The sequence below is a fragment of the Podarcis filfolensis genome (assembly GCF_964270895.1).
Source record: "Podarcis filfolensis genome assembly, chromosome: 13".
Taxonomy (NCBI): Eukaryota; Metazoa; Chordata; class Lepidosauria; order Squamata; family Lacertidae; genus Podarcis; species Podarcis filfolensis.
Genome location: NC_139615.1, coordinates 53702476 through 53724327, shown reverse-complemented (window position 1 = coordinate 53724327; position 21852 = coordinate 53702476). Strand labels below are relative to the sequence as shown.

At 46.5% G+C, this 21852-nt stretch overlaps 1 protein-coding gene across 14 annotated transcripts in view; it reads right to left on the bottom strand.

Moving 5' to 3' along the window:
• KIAA1671 overlaps window positions 1–21852 on the bottom strand; it is a 121548-nt gene that overhangs the window by 37723 nt on the left and 61973 nt on the right. For 4 of the 14 annotated variants that reach the window (XR_014541268.1, XM_083583777.1, XM_083583778.1 and 1 more), the window contains exon 1: window positions 13929–15304. The exons of 9 other annotated variants lie outside the window; for them this stretch is intronic. Coding sequence is in view for 4 of the 5 variants with exons in the window: in XM_083583777.1 (XP_083439903.1) it covers window positions 13929–14213 (285 nt within the window). In the remaining variant the exon portion in view is untranslated. Of the gene's footprint in view, window positions 1–13928; window positions 15327–21852 lie in introns of those variants that run through there. One more of the 14 variants, XM_083583768.1, reaches the window with a different exon arrangement.

The window sequence follows — 21852 nt, the reverse complement described above, 5'->3', positions numbered from 1 at the left end:
ATTTTAAGAAGGTGTCTAGACTTTTCCCTGCTATAACTCTTTAGCTGGAAACCACAACAGTTAAACATGACAGAGTCTGACTTACATGTGTAAGAGAGTGGTAGGGGATGTTTTATCCCAAGTTGATGGCCTTTCAGCTGATTCCCTGGTGGCCCGCTGGAATGCGGAGCTAACCAGGGCTATTGACTGTCTGGCTCGGAAGCGCCCTCTCTGATTGCATGGAGCCCGGGCAGCCCCGTGGTTTTCCCCGGAGCTGAGGGTGATGAAACAATCGTTGAGATGGCTAGAGCGCCGGTGGTGGAAAACTCATTCTGAATCAGACCGGACACGGGCTAGAGCTCAACGTTGAGCCTACCAAGTGGCAATGGCAACGGCGAAGAGGGCCTTCTTCACCGCCTCCATTGCATCTGCAGAAAACAGCAGCAGGAGACTCTTTCAGGTGGTTCGCAATCTATCAGAACCACCTGCACCACCAGGGCCTGGTAGGGACCCCAAGATCTCCTGCAATGCTTTTGCAAAGTTTTTTGCAGATAAAGTCGCTCAGATTCAGAAGGAGGTAGACTCCACCGTGGGAGCAGGGCCAGGGTGGGAGAGTGCTAGAGTTCTGTCTAGTCCTGTTACATGGGATCAATTCCAATCTGTTACCTCCGAGGATGTGGACAGGCTGCTCGGACAAGTGAAACCAACCACCTGTCTCCTCGATCCTTGCCCATCCTTGCTGATAAAAGCTAGCCGGGAAGGGCTGGGCGATGGGCTCTGCGGGGTGGTGAATGCTTCCCTCTGTGAGGGAGCCTTCCCAGACCCGCTGAAAGAGGTGGTCATTAAACCGCTTCTTAAAAAAACATCTTTAGACCCAGCCAATTTGGCCAACTATCGCCCAGTCTCAAATTTACCATTCTTGGGCAAGGTGATTGAGTGGGTGGTTGCCAAACAACTCCAAGCACGCCTGGAGGATGCGGACCATTTGGATCCCTTCCAATCGGGATTCAGGCCTCACCATGGGACTGAAACTGCCTTGGTCGCGCTGGTTGATGATCTCTGGCGGGCTAGGGACAAAGGTGAGAGCTGTTTCCTAGTTCTGCTGGATCTCTCATCGGCCTTTGACACTGTTATGTACTGAGTTGAATAGGATCCAAACTGCAGCAGTCTGATTGGTCCTAGAACAATAGGATCCAAAAGGCAGCAGTCTGCCAGTCTTCTTCCACCAACTCTTCTCCCAGGTCTCGGATTCTGTCAGTCATTTCCGCCAATTCCATATAGTCTATCAGCTTCATCTGCCATTCTTCCAGGGTGGGTAGCTCTTGTGTCTTCCAATACTTTGCGATGAGAATTCTTGCTGCTGTTGTTGCGTACATAAAGAAATTTCTATCTTTCTTTGGCACCAATTGGCCCACCATGCCCAAGAGAAAGGCCTCTGGCTTCTTAAGGAATGTATATCTAAAGATTTTTTTCATTTCGTTATATATCATCCCCCAGAAAGCCTTAATCTTTGGGCATGTCCACCAAAGGTGAAAGAATGTTCCTTCACTTTCTTTACACTTCCAACATTTATTGTCAGGCAAATGGTAGATTTTTGCAAGCTTGACTGGTGTCATGTACCACCTGTATATCATTTTCATAATATTCTCTCTTAGGGCATTACATGCCGTAAATTTCATACCTGTGGTCCACAACCGTTCCCAGTCAGCAAACATGATGTTATGACCAACATCTTGTGCCCATTTAATCATAGCAGATTTAACTGTTTCATCCTGCGTATTCCATTTTAGCAGCAAGTTATACATTCTTGAGAGTATTTTAGTTTTGGGTTCTAACAACTCAGTTTCCAATTTTGATTTTTCCACCTGGAAACCTATTTTTTTATCCATGTTATAGGCTTCTCTTATTTGAAAATAGTGCAGCCAATCTCGCACCTTATCTTTTAATTTCTCAAAACTCTGCAATTTCAATTTATCTCCTTCTTGTTCCAGTATTTCCCAATATTTCGGCCATTTGGCCTCCATATTGGACTTTTTAAGTGCCTTTGCCTCCATTGGTGACAACCACCTTGGGGTTTTGTTCTCCAGTAAGTCTTTATATCTTAACCAGACGTTAAACAATGCTTTCCTGACAATATGATTTTTAAATGCTTTATGAGCTTTGACCTTGTCGTACCACAGATATGCATGCCACCCAAAGACATTATTAAAACCTTCTAAATCCAAAATGTCTGTGTTTTCAAGAAGCAGCCATTCTTTCAGCCAGCAAAATGCGGCCGATTCATAATAGAGTTTCAGGTCTGGCAGGGCGAAACCACCTCTTTCTCTTACATCGGTTAGTATTTTAAATTTTATTCTTGGCTTCTTGCCCTGCCAGACAAATCTAGAAATATCCTTCTGCCACTTCTTGAAACAATCCATCTTGTCCACAATTTGCAAAGATTGAAACAGAAATAACATCCTTGGCAGTACATTCATCTTTATAGCCGCAATTCTTCCCAACAAGGAAAGCTTCAAGTTTGACCATATCTCTAGATCTTTCTTCACTTCTAGCCAACATTTCTCATAGTTATCTTTAAACAAGTTTAGATTCTTAGCAGTCATATTAACCCCCAAATATTTAACCTTCTTTACTATTGTTAGGCCTGTCTCCTTCTGAAACCTGTCCTTCTCAATCGGTGTTAAATTTTTCTCAAGAACTTTTGTTTTAGATTTATTCAGCTTAAAACCAGCCATCTGCCCAAATTCTTGGATCACTTCCAAAACTCTTTTCGAACTAGATTCTGGCTCCTGTAATGTTAAAACTAAGTCATCTGCAAAAGCTTTCAATTTATATTGCTTAGCTCCGACCTGAATGCCTTTTATCAAACGGTCCCTTCTAATCATATTCAATAATACCTCCAGGACTGTGATAAATAACAATGGGGAAATTGGGCAGCCTTGTCGTGTACCTTTCTCTATCTTAAATCCCTCTGTCACCATATTATTCACAATTAATTTAGCCTTTTGTTCTGAGTAAATTGCACTTATACCATTTTCAAACCCTTGACCCACCCCCATCCCCTGAAGATTTTTCTTCATAAAACTCCAAGAAATGTTGTCAAAGGCTTTCTCCGCATCTATAAAGATTAAAACTGCTTTGGTGTTTATATTCACTTGCAACTTCTCCAAGATATTGATTATGTTCCTTGTATTGTCCGACAAGTGTCTACCCGGGAGAAAGCCCGCTTGGTCCTTATGAATCTCTTCCAGTAGTACTTTCTTTAGTCTATTTGCCAAAATGTCCGCAAATATTTTGTAATCCACATTAAGAAGGGATATGGGGCGGTAGTTCTTAAGTTGCGTCTTTTCAGACTCAGTTTTTGGTATAAGTGTGATATAGGCTTCCTGCCACGACTCCGGCGCCTTTTTCCCCTCTAGTATCTCATTGCATACCTCCATTAGTGGTCGAATTAACCAATCTTTCAAGACTCTATAGTATTTGGAGGTTAAGCCGTCTGGTCCTGGAGATTTGCCCAACTGCATGTTCCGAATGGCACCCTCCACTTCCTGTTCTGTAATTTTGTCACTCAACATTATCCTCTTTTCTTGAGAGATTTTTTGTAATCCGTTTTTCCTCAGAAATTGGTCTAATTCGACCTCTTTCTGTGGCCCTTGTGTATAAAGTTGTTTGAAAAATCTCTGGAAGCAGTTTCTAATTTCCAAAGACTATCTTCAGAAATATAAAATTAATGAGTGTTAAAAATGTGCTTGGATGGGTAATAAGTGGTAATTAGTGATAAAAGTTATTAAGACTATGCAAAAAAGGTATTGATAATTGGTTGAAAAATAGGGATATAGTATATGTTATGGTACAAAGTTTAAACATTTGACAAAGGGTAAGAATTTGCTGAATTAAATATTTGAATGGGAATACAAAAAGGGGAAGGTGCGAGGAGGTCAAGAACATAAGCATATGAAATTGAAGCTATTGGAAAAATGGAATGGTTTTATTTTTTCTCTGTTTAAATGTAATTTTTCTTAATTAGTTGTGCTTTTTTTCTGTATTTTTTTCCTTTTTTTCTTTTTTGTGTGTTTCTTTTTTCTGTAATTTATGGTTTTTTATTCTGTGAATTTCTATTTTTCTTTTTTGTAAAACTTTAATAAAAATCTTTTTTTAAAAAAAACAAAAGGCAGCAGTCTGATTGGTCCTAGAACAATAGGATTCAGAATGCAGCAGTCTGATTGGTCCTAGAACAATGCAGCAGTATGATTGGTTGGCAGGAACCACCCAATCATGCTCCAGATAGAAGTGAATCCACAACCTGATTGGCTTACAGTAGAATTCCGGAATTAGCCAATCATGTGCAGCCCATTGTGTAAATAATGTATATAAAGCAGATACCTTGAGGGGACTTTCATTCATTCCTCCTCACCACTATGAGCTGAATAAAGAGCATGAAATCACTTTGCGACTCTGAGTATATTTCAGACACCATCGACCATAACATCCTTCTGGACCGTCTAGAGGGGCTGGGAGCTGGGGGCACTATTATACGGTGGTTGCGCTCCTTTCTCCTGGGCCGTGTCCAGAAAGTGGTGGTGGGGGATGAGTGTTCAGACCCCTGGGCTCTCACTTGTGGGGTGCCTCAGGGTTCCGTCCTCTCCCCCATGCTTTTTAAAATCTATATGAAGCCGCAGGGAGAGATCATCAGGGGGTTTGGGCTGGGTGTTCATCAGTATGCAGATGACACCCAGCTCTACCTCTCCTTTAAATCAGAACCAGTGAAGGCGGTGAAGGTCCTGTGTGAGTGCCTGGAGGCTGTTGCAGGATGGATGGCGGGTAACAGATTGAGGTTGAATCCTGACAAGACAGAAGTACTGTTTTTGGGGGACAGGGGGCGGGCGGGTGTGGGGGATTCCCTGGTCCTGAATGGGGTAACTGTGCCCCTGAAGGACCAGGTGCGCAGCCTGGGAGTCATTTTGGACTCACAGCTGTCCATGGAGGCACAGGTTAATTCTGTGTCCAGGGCAGCTGTCTACCAGCTCCACCTGGTACGCAGGCTAAGACCCTACCTGCCCGTGGACTGTCTTGCCAGAGTGGTGCATGCTCTAGTTATCTCCCGCTTGGACTACTGCAACGCGCTCTACGTGGGGCTACCTTTGAAGGTGACCCGGAAACTGCAATTAATCCAGAATGCGGCAGCTAGACTGGTGACTGGGAGTGGCCGCCAGGACCACATAACACCGGTTCTGAGAGATCTGCATTGGCTCCCAGTACGTTTCCGAGCACAATTAAAAGTGTTGGTGCTGACCTTTAAAGCCCTAAACGGCCTCGGTCCTGTATACCTGAAGGAGCGTCTCCAGCCCCATCGTTCAGCCCGGACCCTGAGATCCAGCACCGAGGGCCTTCTGGCGGTTCCCTCATTGTGAGAAGTAAGGTTACAGGGAACCAGGCAGAGGGCCTTCTCGGTAATGGCGCCTGCCCTGTGGAACGCCCTCCCAGCAGATGTCAAAGCAATAAACAACTATTTTACTTTTAAAAGACAACTGAAGGCAGCCCTCTTTAGGGAAGTTTTTAATGTTTGATGCTGTACTGTTTTTAATATTCAGTTGGAAGCCGCCCAGAGTGGCTGGGGAAACCCAGCCAGATGGGCGGGGTATAAATAATAAACTACTACTACTACTACTACTATTATTATTATTATTATTATTATTATTATTATTATTATTATTATTATTTTGGACATGCTAGAAAGAGTTCTGATACTAGCACAGCTCATTTAAAAAAGGCTCATTTAAAGTTATTATTATTACTACTATTTATTACGCATCCTTCACCCCCAGGTCCCAAGGCTCGTTTACAATAATTAAAACACAAATGCAGCACCACCCCAAATCACCAGTCCTACTAAGAGTAGATGCATTGAAACTAATGAACATGGCTAACAGGTCCATTAATTTTAGTGAGTCTACTCTGAGCAGAAGTTACTTGGATCCAACCCTCAGGCTCCAGCCTGGTCTACACAAGTGAGGTGACAAAACATTCCTGGACTGTCCCATTTCAGACTGCAGGGGATGTACTAGACACACACACCACTTTGCATGTGGAAAACATCTCCAACCTTTTGCTTAATAAGCTGGTTTGCTGTGCAGAGTGAGTTTATTTGGGAAGAGTGGGAAGAGCTCAGATATGCAGCCGCCTCTCCTACTAATGGCAGCCTGCAATGGTACAATCCAGGAGCACAGTTTTACCCCCACCCCCTCTGTAGTGTGACCAGGATTTCAGAGAGTTCCCCATCCATAGTGCAATCACCAAGAACATACGCACGCCTGCTCTCGTGGTATGTAGGTGGATGTGACAGAACAGCAAATGTTATGGACTATTGCTAAAAACCACAAAGGGACACGGGTGGCGCTGTGGGTTAAACCACAGAGCCTAGGACTCACTGATCAGAAGGTCGGCGGTTCGAATCCCCGCGACGGGGTGAGCTCCTGTTGCTTGGTCCCTGCTCCTGCCAACCTAGCAGTTCGAAAGCACGTCAAAGTGCAAGTAGATAAATAGGTACTACTCTGGCGGGAAGGTAAACGGCGTTTCCGTGCGCTGCTCTGGTTCACCAGAAGCGGCTTAGTCATGCTAGCCACATGACCCGGAAGCTGTACGCTGGCTCCCTCGGCCAATAAAACGAGATGAGTGCCGCAACCCCAGAGTCTGTCACGACTGGACCTAATGGTCAGGGGTCCCTTTACCCTTTACCCTTTATTGCTAAAAACCACAAAGGGATGAACAGGAGATGAGACCTTAGCGATCCTTGAGACTTACTTGGTCATTAGCAAACTAGGACAGTTGCAGGTTTGGGAACACACACAAGCCAAAGAGATGCAAAACTCTGACAGCTTGCAACAGGCCAGGAGATCAGAATGTATGTGTCTCTCTCATCTCCATGCACTAGGAGAACAAGACCTGCTGCTATATTAAAGCAGTGCAGGAGATGCAAGCAGAGCTCATTTTTCTCAACACCTAACTAAACATCCCACCTACTCTTGTGCCACGTAGCTGAATGCTCTCACTGCTAATAATACCAGCCGCTACAGCTCCAAGGTTGCTATGCAACCAGAAGGCTGCCTGAATTATCTAAGTTACGTATTTCTCTCCCACAGCATCCTGCAAGTGACATCACTTTTGTGGAGCCATGAACATTTAGTATCAACAAACATTTTGCTTGTTGTATGCAGCAGTGGTGGTATTCCTTATGATTTTGTGGCCTATCTTGCAGGGGACTGGATGCCACAAACATAAAATCAGAAGAGATATAATAGAGAAATGAAATCAACCCTATCAACAAAGCTCAAAACTGAAAGGGCTCAAAGGAGATAAAGCAGTAAGGCCAGCAAAGCACACACTCACTTGCACTTAAGTTTCGCAGACAGAAAAGTTCTTCTTCACACAGCGCATAAACTATGGAACTCTCTCCCACAGGAAATGGCTTTAAAAGAGGACTGGACAAATTCATGAAAAAGAGGGCTTTCAATGGATACTAGCCAGGATGGCTATGTTCCTGTTGCAAGAAACCACAGGAGGGAGAGAATGCTTGTGCTTATGGGGCCCTGCTTATGGGGTTTCCACTGAGGCATCTGGTTGGCTACTGTCAAAGCAGCATGGTGGACTGGATGGGCTGCTGGCCAGATCCAGAGGGCTCCTTTTTTGTTCAAAATGCTGCTGGTGGGACACTCAAAGTGCAGTCCATCTGAGCAAGAAGGGGAAGGGCCAGGTGAAAAGGAAGGGTTAAAATTCATATGGTATGAAGTCAAGGAGGTGGAGTGGAGTGCACCTGATGGGACAGGCCTCATGGCAAATGGAGAAGGTTGACATTTCAAGGTATTCAGGAAGCCATCACCAGGTGGCTGGCAGAAGCAGAATGATGCAGAATCCTCATCTGCAATGAATACCAGGTTGGTGCACTCTTTTCACAGGTTCAGAGGCACCCGATGGCATCAAAGTGCTGCTCCGAAGGTTCACATGGAAACAAAGGTGTCTGCATAGCTGATTCTGCAGTACAAGACTGCCAACCTCAGGCTTGTAAAGGTCACCTCACCAAGCGGGTGGCAGGCCTGCAAAGAGATGGTGTTTGCTTTAAGATCAGAGGAAGCTTTATGAAATGATGAAGCAGGAACTGGGAGGACAGGGCAGTTCAATTTGGTAAAATTAAAAGCGAGTGTGCTCTCTGAATGCATGGAGAAGCTGGAATTAGAACTGGAAATTTTATTATCTAACCTGACACAAGCATTCCCTGGGCTGATGTTTAGAAGCAAGTAACCAGATGGCTTAACATATGGGTCTGAAAGCTTGCAGCTGGAGGAAGACCCAGATTATCCCTGACCACAGATGGCTTACTTGAATACCAAGATCTTGCACACTACTTCCTGGAGACGCTCAGGCCTTTTCAGACCTCTCTTGTCTAGCCTGCCCTGGCAAGAAACAGCTGGAATTTGAGATGAAGATGGCAGCAGCTGATTTGCATGCAAAACCAGGCTGAACAGGCAGCAGGAAGATGACCTCTAGTCTAGGAGTGGTATTCAAGTAAGCTTCACTAACTGTAAAACTTAGTCTCATCCATTCATTTCAACGTTTCTACTCTGAGTAAAACTTACTTAAGTACCACACTAGGTTTCTTCCTGATATGCTGGTTTCCCCAAGAGAAAATCTCTTCCTGCAGTCTGATGTGGTATGGTCCGCAAGTCTTTACCAGCTCACCTGCTATGTGTGTGTCAGCTAGGCATGAGATCCAGTGGAATGGGGAAGTCTCCCACAAAGGGGTTCCAGCATAAGCACAGTTGCTGCGCATACTCCCTCGGGCCAGCCCAAAGAGCAGCCCCTAAGGGCTTTCTGGAGAACACAAACACAGTTCTCTCTTCCAAATTCCTTGGCAGTCAAACACTAGCCACTCATTGTTTGGCACAGACTGGGTTTACACTACGGCGTAAAACATTAGTTAACATCTCCAAGAATGTTCCTTAACCAAAAAGGGGATGGGGATGATGTATTGTTATGAAGGCTGGTAATGTCGTTTAATAGGAGAATGTAGGATAAAGCATGACACAAACAAATTGCCCAAGGTCACCATGAATGGCAAATCCATCTTCCTGCCTGGCGCTAATTTCCCAGCTGTAAGCACAGCTTCACTGCACCTTTCCTACCAGCCCCTCAAAAAATCCGTGACACTCCCTCTGCATTCTTCCAAAGGCATAAGATGCTTCTTGGGGCAGGCAGGAGTCTCACATTCACACCTTACGTACTGATCAGCCCTCCACTTAACTGCTCTGAACCTCAGTTCTCCCATCTGAAAAGTGAAGATATACTAGCAAAATCACCAACCCATAAAAATGGCTCCACGTTGTGCAAGTTAGAAAGTGACATTGCCAACCCAGAATGCAGTCAAAGATGATTTGGATATGGCTCTTGTGAGTGCTAACAAGGAGTTGGTTGCCAAATGTAGAGGCTCTCCCTTCCAAAGGGAGACTAGTTCCTGATATAAAATCCAGCATTAGTCTTGGTTGCATTTAAAAGACTTATAGCAGGCTTCCTCAACCTCGGCCCTCCAGATGTTTTTGGCTTACAACTCCCATGATCCCTAGCTAGCAGGACCAGTGGCCAGGGATGATGGGAATTGTAGTCTCAAAACATCTGGAGGGCTGAGGTTGAGGAAGCCTAACTTAGAGGTTCATGGAAAGCTCCTTTAACGCTGTAGTGGTTCATGTTAAATTTTCTTCTACAAAGCTAACTTTTCTCCAATGAGAGAAAATATTTGATTTTTACATTTCCTGCAAGAATATTGTAGCACATACTTTAGAAAGAATCTGAGCAGCTCTCAAGAGATCAGCAGAAAATCTGACAATGATGAAAACAAAATTTTTATCTGCTTTTAAATTTTGTCAACTTATAAACAAAAAACCCAGAAATTGTTCTAGTGAGGAATGCTGAGCTGAGAAGGGTAAAACTAGCATTCATGTGGCAGGCAACCAGCAAATTGCTATTTTTTGACGTACAGAGCACCTTAACTGGTAAACATTTTCCACCCCTTCCTTTGGTTTATCCTTGAAATCAATTGGGCAATAGGGAACTACATCCCTGCCTTTCATTATCATTAGGTACTCAAGAATGCTTATGGAGCTGAAATATAGACAATATCAACCAAACCAGCACCACGTATCAAGAAAACAGCAGCTGGAGAACAAAGCAAAACATTACAACCAGGACAGAGAACATAAGAAGGATGTCCACCAGCTTCCTAACCCTTGTGAGGGAGTGGGGACCAGGTGGGCTTCTCTAGGAGGTGAGTTTCCAAAGGAGTGGCACCATCAGCAAGGAAACTTGGCTGCCTCCTCACCTCTTTGGTAAAGAGAGCAAAGAGGGGAAACCTACTCGCATACCAGCTGCAAGTGCCATAGCATCTGGAAGAGAGAGGGTGCTTGAAACAGCAGCAGCTGTTTCATGAAAGCACAAAAGGTTAGGCATGTCTACCATTTCAGCTGACCTACTAACATTTACCATCACTTCTGATAAAGTGCCCAAATGATCCCCAATCCTCCCTGCCTGGTAGCTGAGATGTGACCTGCCAAGTGCCACAGACGTGGCTGGCATCTGAAAGATTTGTTGATTCTGCTTAGCTGAATAAAGCACTGCTGGGTCACTGCCACCAGAGCTATACGTGGAACACCTGAAAGATTTCATAGAAACAGCAGCAGCTGCCTTATATGGACTCGGACCCTTGTGTGCATCTAGCTCAGTACTATCTACATAGACTGGCAGCAGCTGTCCTGGGTTTCAGGCTGGGATTTTTCCCAGTCCTACCTGGAGATGTCTGGGATTGAACTGGGGATCTGCATGCAAAACAGGTTTCTGCCAATGAGCTACAGCCCTTGCCCCAAAGGGAAGCTCTTCAAACTTGTTACCCTTAATCCACAGCACCACACTGCCTCTCAGAATGTTGCTCTGAGTTACCCACAATGTGCAAAGGCAACAATTATTATTCTATTCAGAATTTTGGGTTTAAAAAAATAATAATGTATGGCCAGCATGTCTATGGAATCTTACAGCTGCCTGATGTTTCCCTTTGCATGTAACCAAGGAGTAATTAGTTTTACCATTTGGTTCTGGATGCATTCTCATGAGGCTTCCTTCTTCTTTTAGAATAATTAGGACTACCTTTCAATAAAGTGACTTGCAACATATAAACATGCATCCCAAATGCAACAGAAGTGCAGTAAAAACATTCCAGAGGCTCCTCCTTCACGGGCTGATTCTTCTGCCCCCAAAGTGATGCCACCTGCACCAGCAGCCGAATGAGGGCGGAGCACGCTGAGTGGCCCCTGGTAGTGGGGGGAGCGGTAGAGGAGCACTGTATGTGGAATGGAGTATTTTGGGGAAAGACCTGGCTGGCTGGAACCTTGAGCAGCAGCACTCCACGCTGCAATCTTGTGCTACACTAAAGATTACTAAAGATAAAAGGGAACCCTGTGGTTTAACTCAAATCATTTTGGGTCCCATTTGTCAGGTTGGTTTAGCACAATTATTCCACTTAACTCTGACGTGTCAGATTGAAACTTGATACACACATTCAGAAACAATTCTACATTCTAAACACCAAGCCCCAGTTCAACTCCTGCAACCATTTTCAAGGGGAAGATAGAACTTCCTAAGTACCTTAACACATTCATTTCTGTACTACAAACTTCTATCAGCTGTGCACCAGTGCAATTTTTCACGACCTCCTCTAAAGAACCCTGGAACAATAACTAGTGCAGTTGCAAAACTACACATGTTTAAGCAGTTCCTGTTCATTCTGAACAGGGCTGACACAGGACAATATCCTTACAGAAAAGAGGCATAACCCTTGGGAACTTTAGGTTAAGAATTATATGGCACAGAGAAAATTAAAAGCCTCAACCATGGCAGGTTCAATGTGGAGACCATGTGCTTGACCTCACCTTCTGGACAAAGTTTTTCAGCATGACCAGATATTTGCTGAAATTAATCGAATTTACTTCTGATAACTGTTGGTGCCATGCCAACAACCGCCCAGATGGAGTAGATTTCTGGCACCAAATTGCTCTGCAACCTGGATCAGCCATAAACAAGTCATTCAATCCAGGTGCCACTTTTAATATCTACAATTCTGATCAACACCACTTAAGGTACATTTTCCTCCCGCAACCAGCTTTGTTATTCAAACAACATGCCTTTGCCTACCTCTTACACAATACTGTCTTTTTAGTTTCTCTGGCAGGCCCAGCCAAAGAGTAAACAAAGAACAGCTCAGGCCATGGAGGAGGTTTAACTCTTCGCTCTCAAAACACTCTAGCATGAGGCTGCAGAAGCCACCCTTCTGCTGTGTTGTAGATACCAACATGGAAAATCGGAAGCAGTGTCATTAGAGATAACAAGTGTGGTAGCTGTGACCCTGGCACCTCACTTCTGGATGGAATAAACCTTCTGGACATCCCACAGGGCCTTCTGGAGAAGGTGGGTTCAAGGCAATGAAACATGAAGGGTGAAACAGCTGGGCCTGTCTAAGCCCAGCTGGAGCAGGGGGAAGTCAGCCAGCTGGAAGAATATTCCCCCTAGGAACCGGCCAGAGAGTTGAAAAGGCAAGACCTATCCTGCCCAGTCTGAAATTTGGGGAGCCTTTCTGAGAAGCCTTCCTGGGACATTGGAGAACCTGAAGATGCCAATGGGCAAGAGAGAGCTTGGCATTCCACACAAACCAAAGAACCCATTTTTAAAATTATACTCCCAGCCCACTCTTGCTTCAGCAAATTCAGAGCACTCACAAACTTACACTTCCTCCTATCTACACTTTCCTCAAAGTAATAAGAAATGTCCTTGCAGCATATTCTCAATGTTGGAGGTAAATTCCCACTCAAGGCTGAATTGGCTAAGTTTAGAATCACAGCAGCCTTTCCTGGCATTATGCTGGAACTGAACAAGGCCGCAAACAATGATTTCTTCAGGAAGCCCTTGTGTGTGTGCACTACGCAACTGCAAGTCCACATGGTCCTGTTCACACTCACACCCCCACATCCCCCATTGACCTGGTTAGACTTTTAAGGGAAGCTGAGTATGAGTGAACAAGAAACCTTTTACATGGCTCCCCAGCAGGGACTTAACCCACAACCACAGACAGGCACCCAGGTGTTACGTTATCATCTGAAGAAGTGTGCATGCACACGAAAGCTCATACCAAGAACTAACTTAGTTGGTCTTTAAGGTGCTACTGGAAAGAATTTTTTTTTGTTTTGACTATGGCAGACCAACACGGCTACCTATCTGTAACTGTTATCAACTGAGAGAACAAAAAGGCCAAACACAGCTCTTTTGTGTTTTGCCACGGGGCCCTCAGAAAGGGTGGCCGAGGGAGCATGTTGATCTTGGACCCAGAGTCAGTCAGGGACTTAATGGGAGGAAGGGTGAGTCAGGCTTCACCCCAAATACCATTTCCCAAGCTCCGGTTCAAAGTCCTCATAAGAGGAAGCACCCTTGAGCATTTGCAGTGTTTCCAGCTGTTCCTTCCTTGCCTCCCCTTCAAAGTTTAGAATTAGGGAAGCAACATTCCAGAACAGAGGAGAAGACATTTATTCAGGACCAAGCTCCAAGCAACTGTCCCTAGGAGTGCCTTCTTTTTTAGCCCCATGCCTGCATCCAAGGACTTTGAGTTATTTCAAGAAGAAATGAGCCACAGACCAATCGCCCTGTTGCCCAAGTACCTTTGGGACAATGAAGGCTAAAAGATCTGAAAGAAACACCCAACAATGCTAAAATGATCAACAGCAGGAGGCTTTTTTCCTTCTTAAAACTAAACAGAGATACATTTGCAAGCACACAAACTGTAGCAGGGTTACCAGCCTAGAATGCAACAGCAACCATCCTGGCTCAGTTCATATCATCCACCGGCAGCTTAAAAGGGTGCTTACAAGGTCAGGCTGCTCCGAGCTGGCTTGCCTCTTCCTCAGAGAGGAAAGCCTTTGCTGACTGCGCATGGAAAACCTGCGGAAGGACTCTCTGCTCCGGGATGCAAAGTGCCTGAAGGAGGAGGTGCGCTTGAAAGGGGCTCTGCTTGCCCCCACCCCACTTGTTCGTTCATGGGCAACTGCAGTTGTGACTAAATTCAGCGCCTCTTGCAAGGACCTTCGCACGGAGCCCACCCAGTGGGTCATGTGGTTCTGCGCCACCGTCAGCTTGTCTCCAAGGTAATCCATCGCTCCAAGGCACCCAAAAAGGCGGATGGGCTTGCGGGGGGGGGGGAGACAGACCAAGAAATTTACTTCCCCCTAAAATGAAACCAGAGCTGCCCGGGAGCCAGAAACTACTAAGCACTCTTGAAAATCTAGTTACAAAAAGAAAAATGGGGAAAAGGAGCATGGGGGATGGGGAGGGGAGAATGGAATAAGGCTGGTAAATTTCTAAGTTTTTTAAAAATCAAGTATTTTTCTTCCTCAGTTGTGGATGCCTCTTTGAACCAAATTCACCCAGTAAAAATGCATCTGATATATCAAGCACATGAAGAACAGAAATCTAGAGCTTGCTTTGGCAGCAGAATGGCATTTGGTCTTCTTTCTCATTCCCACACAGTCTCAGGGAACTCCTTTCCATAGGGCCAGTTTGGCAGTTTTCGAGTTGAGAATCCTAGAAAAGCAGCTCCTCTTCTCTTCCTTCCCCCTCTGGCCTGGTGAGCTTCTGAGGCAGCAGCACAGAGAATGAAGTTCCAAAGGTGGCCTTTGACCCATTCATGAGATGGGCTCTTCCCATCTCCCTAGAAAGCCAGTCCTTCAAAGGTAGGTCCCAGTGATGGCCACAGAAGCCCCCACCCTGTCAGAGGTCCGTCTTAATCTCCGGCATCACCACGACCAACACTTGCCTTAATTTCTAGAGCCCCGTCAGTTCCAAGATGGGGAGAACGACGTGAAGCATGCTGCCTTTGAGACCCTGCTTGCCTGACTCACAGCCTCCGGAAAGTCTTTTGCATGGCTCTCTGGCTCAGGAAGGGGCTTCCGTGGGGCGGGATGTTCTAGAGACTGAGAGCTTGAGAGTGAGCGATTGCTAGCTGTTCCAGGAGAGGCAGCAGAAAGGCAGGCTTCCTCAAAGCACTCCTCTCCACCTTTGTGCCACTAGAACACAAATGCTTCCAGAAATGCTGCTGGCTGCCGCAGCACTGGGCAAGCCCACCTGGGTGTCTGCAAGGGGAGGGGTAGCTCGCTCAGGGAGACTCTGAGAGCAGCTTGAGGCAGAAGGGGCTCCAGGCGGTGGCCTCCTCCCCACTTAGAGGCACCCGGTTCCTCCTCTCCCCTCCTCTGCAACAGGAAGGAAAACAATGAATGAGATATAACCGCTGCAGGGGCTGGGCTTGATTAGAGTACAGCCCGGGTTGTCATGGCAACCAAGGGGAACAGCATCTGCCTGGTGACTGGGCAGGCGGAGATCCCTTGGAATGATTCAGTTTGCATCTCATCACGTGGAACCTGGGCAATTGTTAACCCTTGCCTGCACACCAGGAGAGAAGCCACCTGGCCTTCCTGGAAAGCCTCCCTTTAGCAGCAACAGCCAGCGGAGGACTAAAACTGGTCACCCAGAGTGCTCTACAAAGCAAACCCCCCCCCCTTCTGTTGACTGGGAGCAATTGTTTGTTTGTTTGGTCATCTGATGTTCTCCCCTAGTTTCATCTGGAGCTTGTAAGCTACTACAAACTTAGTATGGAAAAGAGCAAAGCAAAAAACGTATCCCCATTAAAAAATAGCTGTGAAGACAAAATGCTAGTCAATCAAGGTTAGCTGAACATAAATTATATGAAAAGATTCCAGAAATAAAGTTATTCAGTGTCTGCACTGTCGGTTGAAGTTTACTTAATATGTTAAGTCACAGTGGTTCCTTCAGGGAACATTGACTGGACACACCAAAAGGGCAGCAGCTCAAATCAGAAACTAATAGATGCTTCTAAGTCATAAAAACCCCAGATTGTTTCTTGAATAGAACCACCAGTTACTATTGTAGGAATCAGAAACTCCTTTTGGTTATATTAACCCAAGGAACTGCCTCCTGATGAATAGCCAACTCCTTGACACACCTATTATTTGAATTTATAAGTTTGCGTAAGGTGGGTTTCTGAATACACTCTGTTCATGAGCAGCATTCTGGCCAGATCTGTTGTTGTTGTTGTTGTTGTTGTTGTTGTTGTTGTTGTTGTTGTTGTTGTTGTTGTTGTTGTTGTTGTTAACACCACCACCTTTCACAAATATGTCTCAAGGTGTTGCACAAAACATAAGAAAACAGTTAAAAACAGCAAATTAATTTTAAAAACTATACAAAGAAAAAACCTATGGCCGAAATCAATTCATTCAGCTAGGAAAACTTGTCAGAACAAAAAGGCATTCAATTGTTTCGTGAAAGCAGCAGCCACAGGAGAAGCCTTCCTCTGAGCTCTTTGGAACTCTCCCGCAGACCACAGCGACCTAATGGTTATATGAAAGATATGATGCTCCTTCGAGAAACCTTCCCCTGAGCTGTATAGGGCCAAAATCTTGAACTTCGCCAAATAGCAGTTGGCAGCTAGAGCAAGTCCTACAAATAAGGTGCTTTGTTGAAGGTCGTGAGACTCCACCAGCAACCAAGCCACTGCATTCTGCTGCATCTGCAGTCTCTGGACCAGCCTCAAGGGCAGCCCCACATAGAGGAGCACATTGCAGTAATCTGACCATAAGGTCTCCAGCCCATGGACAAGGGTAGTTACACTATTTTGACCAAGGAATGGCAGTAGCTGAAGCTAGCAAATGGCACTCCTAGCCACCAAGGACACCTGCGCCTCTGTCAAGTGACAGAGCTGAATCCAGGAGCACCTCCAAACTGCGCAGCTGCTCCTCCAGGGAGAATGAGACTCCATCCATGACAGACCATGGGCCACGCTGGCTGGGGTGGATGAGAGCGGGGAGTCCAACAGCAACTGGAGGATCCCAAATTCTTCATCCTGCACTAACAGGGCAAGAAGGCTTGTTCCAAGGGTCCTCTCATGTTCCAATGTTATCTTAGGTTATGTAGGCTCTTCTGGAAGCATAAAGGAGGGCAACATCACAAGAGGAGGATAGTTGAACTATGGAACTCCATCCCACAGGAGGCAGTGATGGCCACACACTTAGATGGCTTTGAAAGAGGATCAGACAAGTTTGCAGAGGAGGGGGCTATCTTTGGTCACTAGCCTCCACAGTTGGAAGCAGAAATGCTTCTATGGGGAGAGGGCTGCTCTTGTATGTAGATCCTGCTTGTGGGTTTCCTGCAAGCATCTGGTTAGCACTGTGAGAACAGGGTGCTGGACAAGATGGGCAGTTGATCTGATCCAGAAGGCTCTTCTTACCGTCTTAAATGAAATGTTTGAGGGGGAAGGCTTGGGGTACAAAAAAGCTTGGGGTGCAAAGCTTTAAATCAGCTTTGGAGAACCTTGTAGGTAGCAGAGTTTAGTTCTGCACCCTCAGTACAAAAAAATATCAAAATCAATCAAGATGGTCTCATTCTATACAAAACTAGGGTTGCCATGTGTCCTCTTTTTCCAGGACTCCATGGCCTCTTTTTCATGATGAGTCATCATAGAGATCCATAGTTAAAAGCAGAAGTCAGCAAGTGTTCTCTTTTTTTGCTCTTCAAAAACTCCCACCAAAGGAGCAACCATGTCACTGAAGTTACAAACCTGCTTTGATCATTATCCATTTGCAACCTATTAGGCACCTCCATTTCTGCAGCATTCCCAAAAGGATATCTGCCCCCCCCCGAAAGAGGAGGAGGAGGAGGCGGAAGAGGAGGAGGGGCGAAGCTTTCTGCCACTTGTTCAAAGCTGTAACTATCAGGAACTATCAGGCTGATGAACCTTTTTGTAGCAGTCATCATTCCATTATTTTCTTCATGAGAGCACCACACCCTGAGCTCTCTCATTTTAAACGCATTGAGCATTTCATACAATATATCCTTGTAAGCAATACATTCTAAGCAAAAATCTGAAAGTGTTTGTCAGATTGGGGGTGGGTGTCAACAGGAGGTTATTAGCCATAAAGAGAAGCAAGCAGCAGAAAATTCAGTTTTATTCTTAAGTGAAATATGCACAATAATGTAAGGGGAACATCTGCAAACAGTGGTGTTCCAGCAGCAGGAAATGGGAGCTTGTAGAAGGAAAACAGAAACAGCCACTGCCCCCTGCAAAGAACGAGATATTTGTAGCTCAATCCTAATTTAGAGGAGAAGCAGCAACCTCAGCAGGTGGGATGCTATAGCACTTGGGGCCGCCTTCTTGATGGGCCTTGAGGACAATGATCCTAAAATTATTTTAATTTGGCAGCAAAGAGGATGCATGACCAAAACGTAAGAACATGATGTGTGGGACATAATGCACTCAGTTTATGGGCATTCAGTATACTAGGTCATGCAAATGTTCCATCCAGCGGTGCAAAGATTTTGTGTTGGCTTTATAGGCAGTCATTATTTGTCATCACCAACCAGCTCAGCAGAGTGGGCAACAAATTACCCCGCCTGTCTCCAGAGGTCTCTGCAGTTAAGGAGAGGGAATGGGAGTTTTCAGTGCCGGGGGGGGGGGCAGATGTTATAGGCGAAGGGGATCGAGATATGGATATGTTCGTACCCCTTCCAATCTGCGCCCCATCCCGAGGGACGAGGGTAGGGTGAGCAAGGATTACTCACCTCCGTCACTGGTGCTGTGCAATGCCAGGTCTATAGGCAACAAAACTACCACCCTGCAAGATTTCTTTACCTCGCAGGGGGTTGACCAGGCTTGTGTGACAGAGACCTGGGTGCGCGAAGGGGAAACAGTTACCTTATGAGAGATGACGTCCCCGGGTTTCTCCGTCCTCCACCAGTCACTGACTGTGGGCCGGGGGGGAGGGGTGGCATTATTAATCTGGGAAGATTGTTCTTTCAGGGCTCTACCATCACCATCGATCCCCGGCATTGAATGTGTTGGCCTAGTGTGGGGCTCCAAGGTGAGCCTGGCTGTCTGGCTGGTGTACCAGCCACCTAGTGCACCAGCAGCCACCCTGTCAGGCCTACTGGAGGTGGTGGCCAGCTGGGCCTTGGAGTTCCCTAAACTATTGGTATTGGGGGACTTCAACATCCATGCTGATGCCACTCCCTCCTCACAGGCTCTGGACCTGGTGTCTTCCATGGCGACATTAGGGCTCTCCCAGTTTGTTTCGGGCCCCACACATCAAGCAGGCCACATGCTGGATTTGATCTTTGGCGTAGGTATAGATGTGATCATGTCTCCTTCGATGAAGGTGCCATGGTCTGATCGCTACGCTCTGAAAGCCAGGACTGACTTTCCACTCCCACCCTGCTTAGGTGGCGAGCTGATTTGGGCTCGCCTGCAGAGGCTGATGGACCCTGATAGATTCCGCCAAGCCTTGCGGGACCTTGCTCCCCCTGGCAACTCATTGACTGAGCTTGTTGAGGGCTGGAATATCCAGCTCCTGGCAGCCATCAATGAGATCGAACCTAAGCGCCCTCTGCAACTCCGCAGAAACCGGGCTCCCTGGTTTACTGAGGAGCTCCGGAAAATGAAGTGGTACCTCAGACGGCTAGAGCGAGTATGGCAGGGTGCCCGCAACGGAGCCTCAAGAACATCTTATAGGGTTTTCATGAAAACCTACGAGATGGCAGTGAAGGCCGCTAAGAAGTCTTACTTCTCGGCCTCCATTGCATTCGCTAGCTCTCACCCGGCGCAATTATTTAGTATAATTAGGTCTTTAATGTCCCTCGAGGGACAGCCAAATTTAAGTAACAATTTGACACACAGCTGTGAGGCATTTGCGAGCTTTTTGCGGAGAAGGTCCTGTCACTCCGCCGTGACTTCCCTGCCAATTTGGATACAATAACGGAACTGGAGGCCCCTCGACTGTCCTCGGGTCCAGTATTGGACCACTTTGACCAGATATCCCCAGCCGATGTGGACAGACTCCTCTGAGCTGGAAAGCCCACCACCTGTCCTCTTGACCTGTGCCCGTCCTGGCTGATTAAAGCGTGTCCAGAAGAGGTGCAGGCCCCCCAGGGGATATCATCAATCTGTCCCTTGGCACCGGGACATTCCCAGGGGAACTGAAGGAGGCAGTGGTGCGCCCGATCTTAAAGAAAACATCATTAGATCCTTTAGATCTATCCAATTACCGCCCGGTTTCGAATCTTCGGTTCCTGGGTAAGGTGATTGAGAGAGCAGTTGCTGAACAGCTTGGTGGGTTTCTGGATGAAACATCGGCTCTGGATCCATTTCAATCTGGCTTCCACGCTGGTAATGGGACCGAGACGGCTCTGGTCACTCTAACAGATGATCTCCGCAGGCAGCTGGATCGAGACGGGTCGGGGCTGCTGATTCTTCTAGACCTGTCAGCAGCCTTCGACATGGTCGATCACAAACTCCTGGAACACCGCCTTGCCGACGTGGGGATCCAGGGCACAGTCCTTCAGTGGCTGCACTCATTTCTCTCTGGTCGGGGACAGAGGGTGGCGCTTGGGGGGAATTGTCATCACACCACTCCTTGGTGTGTGGAGTGCCGTAGGGTGTGATACTCTCCCCGATGCTTTTCAACAACTTTATGCGCCCCCTCGCCCAGCTTGTCTGGAGTTTTGGGTTGGGCTGCCATCAGTATGCTGATGACACCCAACTCTATCTGTTGATGGATGGCCATCCTGACTCGGCCCCAGACACACTGATCAGATGTTTGGAAGCTGTGGCTGGATGGTTACGTGGGAGCCGGTTGAAGTTAAATCCTTCGAAGACAGAGGTCCTTTGGCTGGGTCGGGATGATATGGGCTTGGGGGGGGGGCAACTCCCATCTCTTGCGGGGGCGCAATTAGTGCCAGTGCCGTCCATTAAGAGTTTGGGTGTAATCTTTGACACCTCCCTTTCCATGGAGGCACAGATTGCAGCTATAACAAAGGTGGCATTTTTTCATCTCCACCAAGCTAAGCAGTTGGCTCCTTACCTCTCTCGCCCTGACCTAGCCACTGTGATCCATGCGGTCACCTCCAGACTGGATTATTGTAACTCGCTCTACGTGGGGCTGCCCTTGAGACTGACCCAGAAACTCCAGCGGGTGCAGAATGCTGCAGCAAGACTCCTTACGGGGTCCTCGCTGCGAGATCACATTCACCTGGTGCTATACCAGCTGCACTGGCTCCCGGTGGAGTATAGGATCAGGTTTAAGGTGCTGGTTTTAACCTTCAAAGCCCTATACGGCCTAGGACCCTCGTACCTACGGGACCGTCTCTCCTGGTATGTCCCACAGAGGAACTTACGGTCTTCAAACGAAAACATCTTGAAGGTCCCAGGCCACAGAGAGGTTAGGCTGGCCTCAACCAGAGCCAGGGCTTTTTCGGCTGTAGCTCTGATTTGGTAGAACGCTCTGTCACAAGAGCCTAGGGCCCTGCGGGACTTGGCATCTTTCCGCAGGGCCTGCAAGACAGAGCTGTTCCACCAGGCCTTTGGCCAGGGCACAGCCTGACTCCCTCCTTTGGCAATCCTCACAGAACTTCTAGCCCAATGGTTGCCATTAATTTGATTGGAATTAATTTTATAATGAAATGATTTTAGAATGTTTTATCGTTTCACTGTTGTTAGCCGCTCTGAGCCCGGCTTCAGCTGGGGAGGGCGGGATATAAATAAAATTTATTATCATTATTATTATTATTAACATTTTACACTCTTGAATCATAGATTTGTAATATTGGAAGGTATCCACAATGCCGTGTAGTCCAACCCCCTGCAATGCAGGAATCTCAACTAAAACATCCATGACAAGCTCATATTCATCACTCTCTCAAATGGGGCAATTTATTGCTGCATTAAAAGCAAAG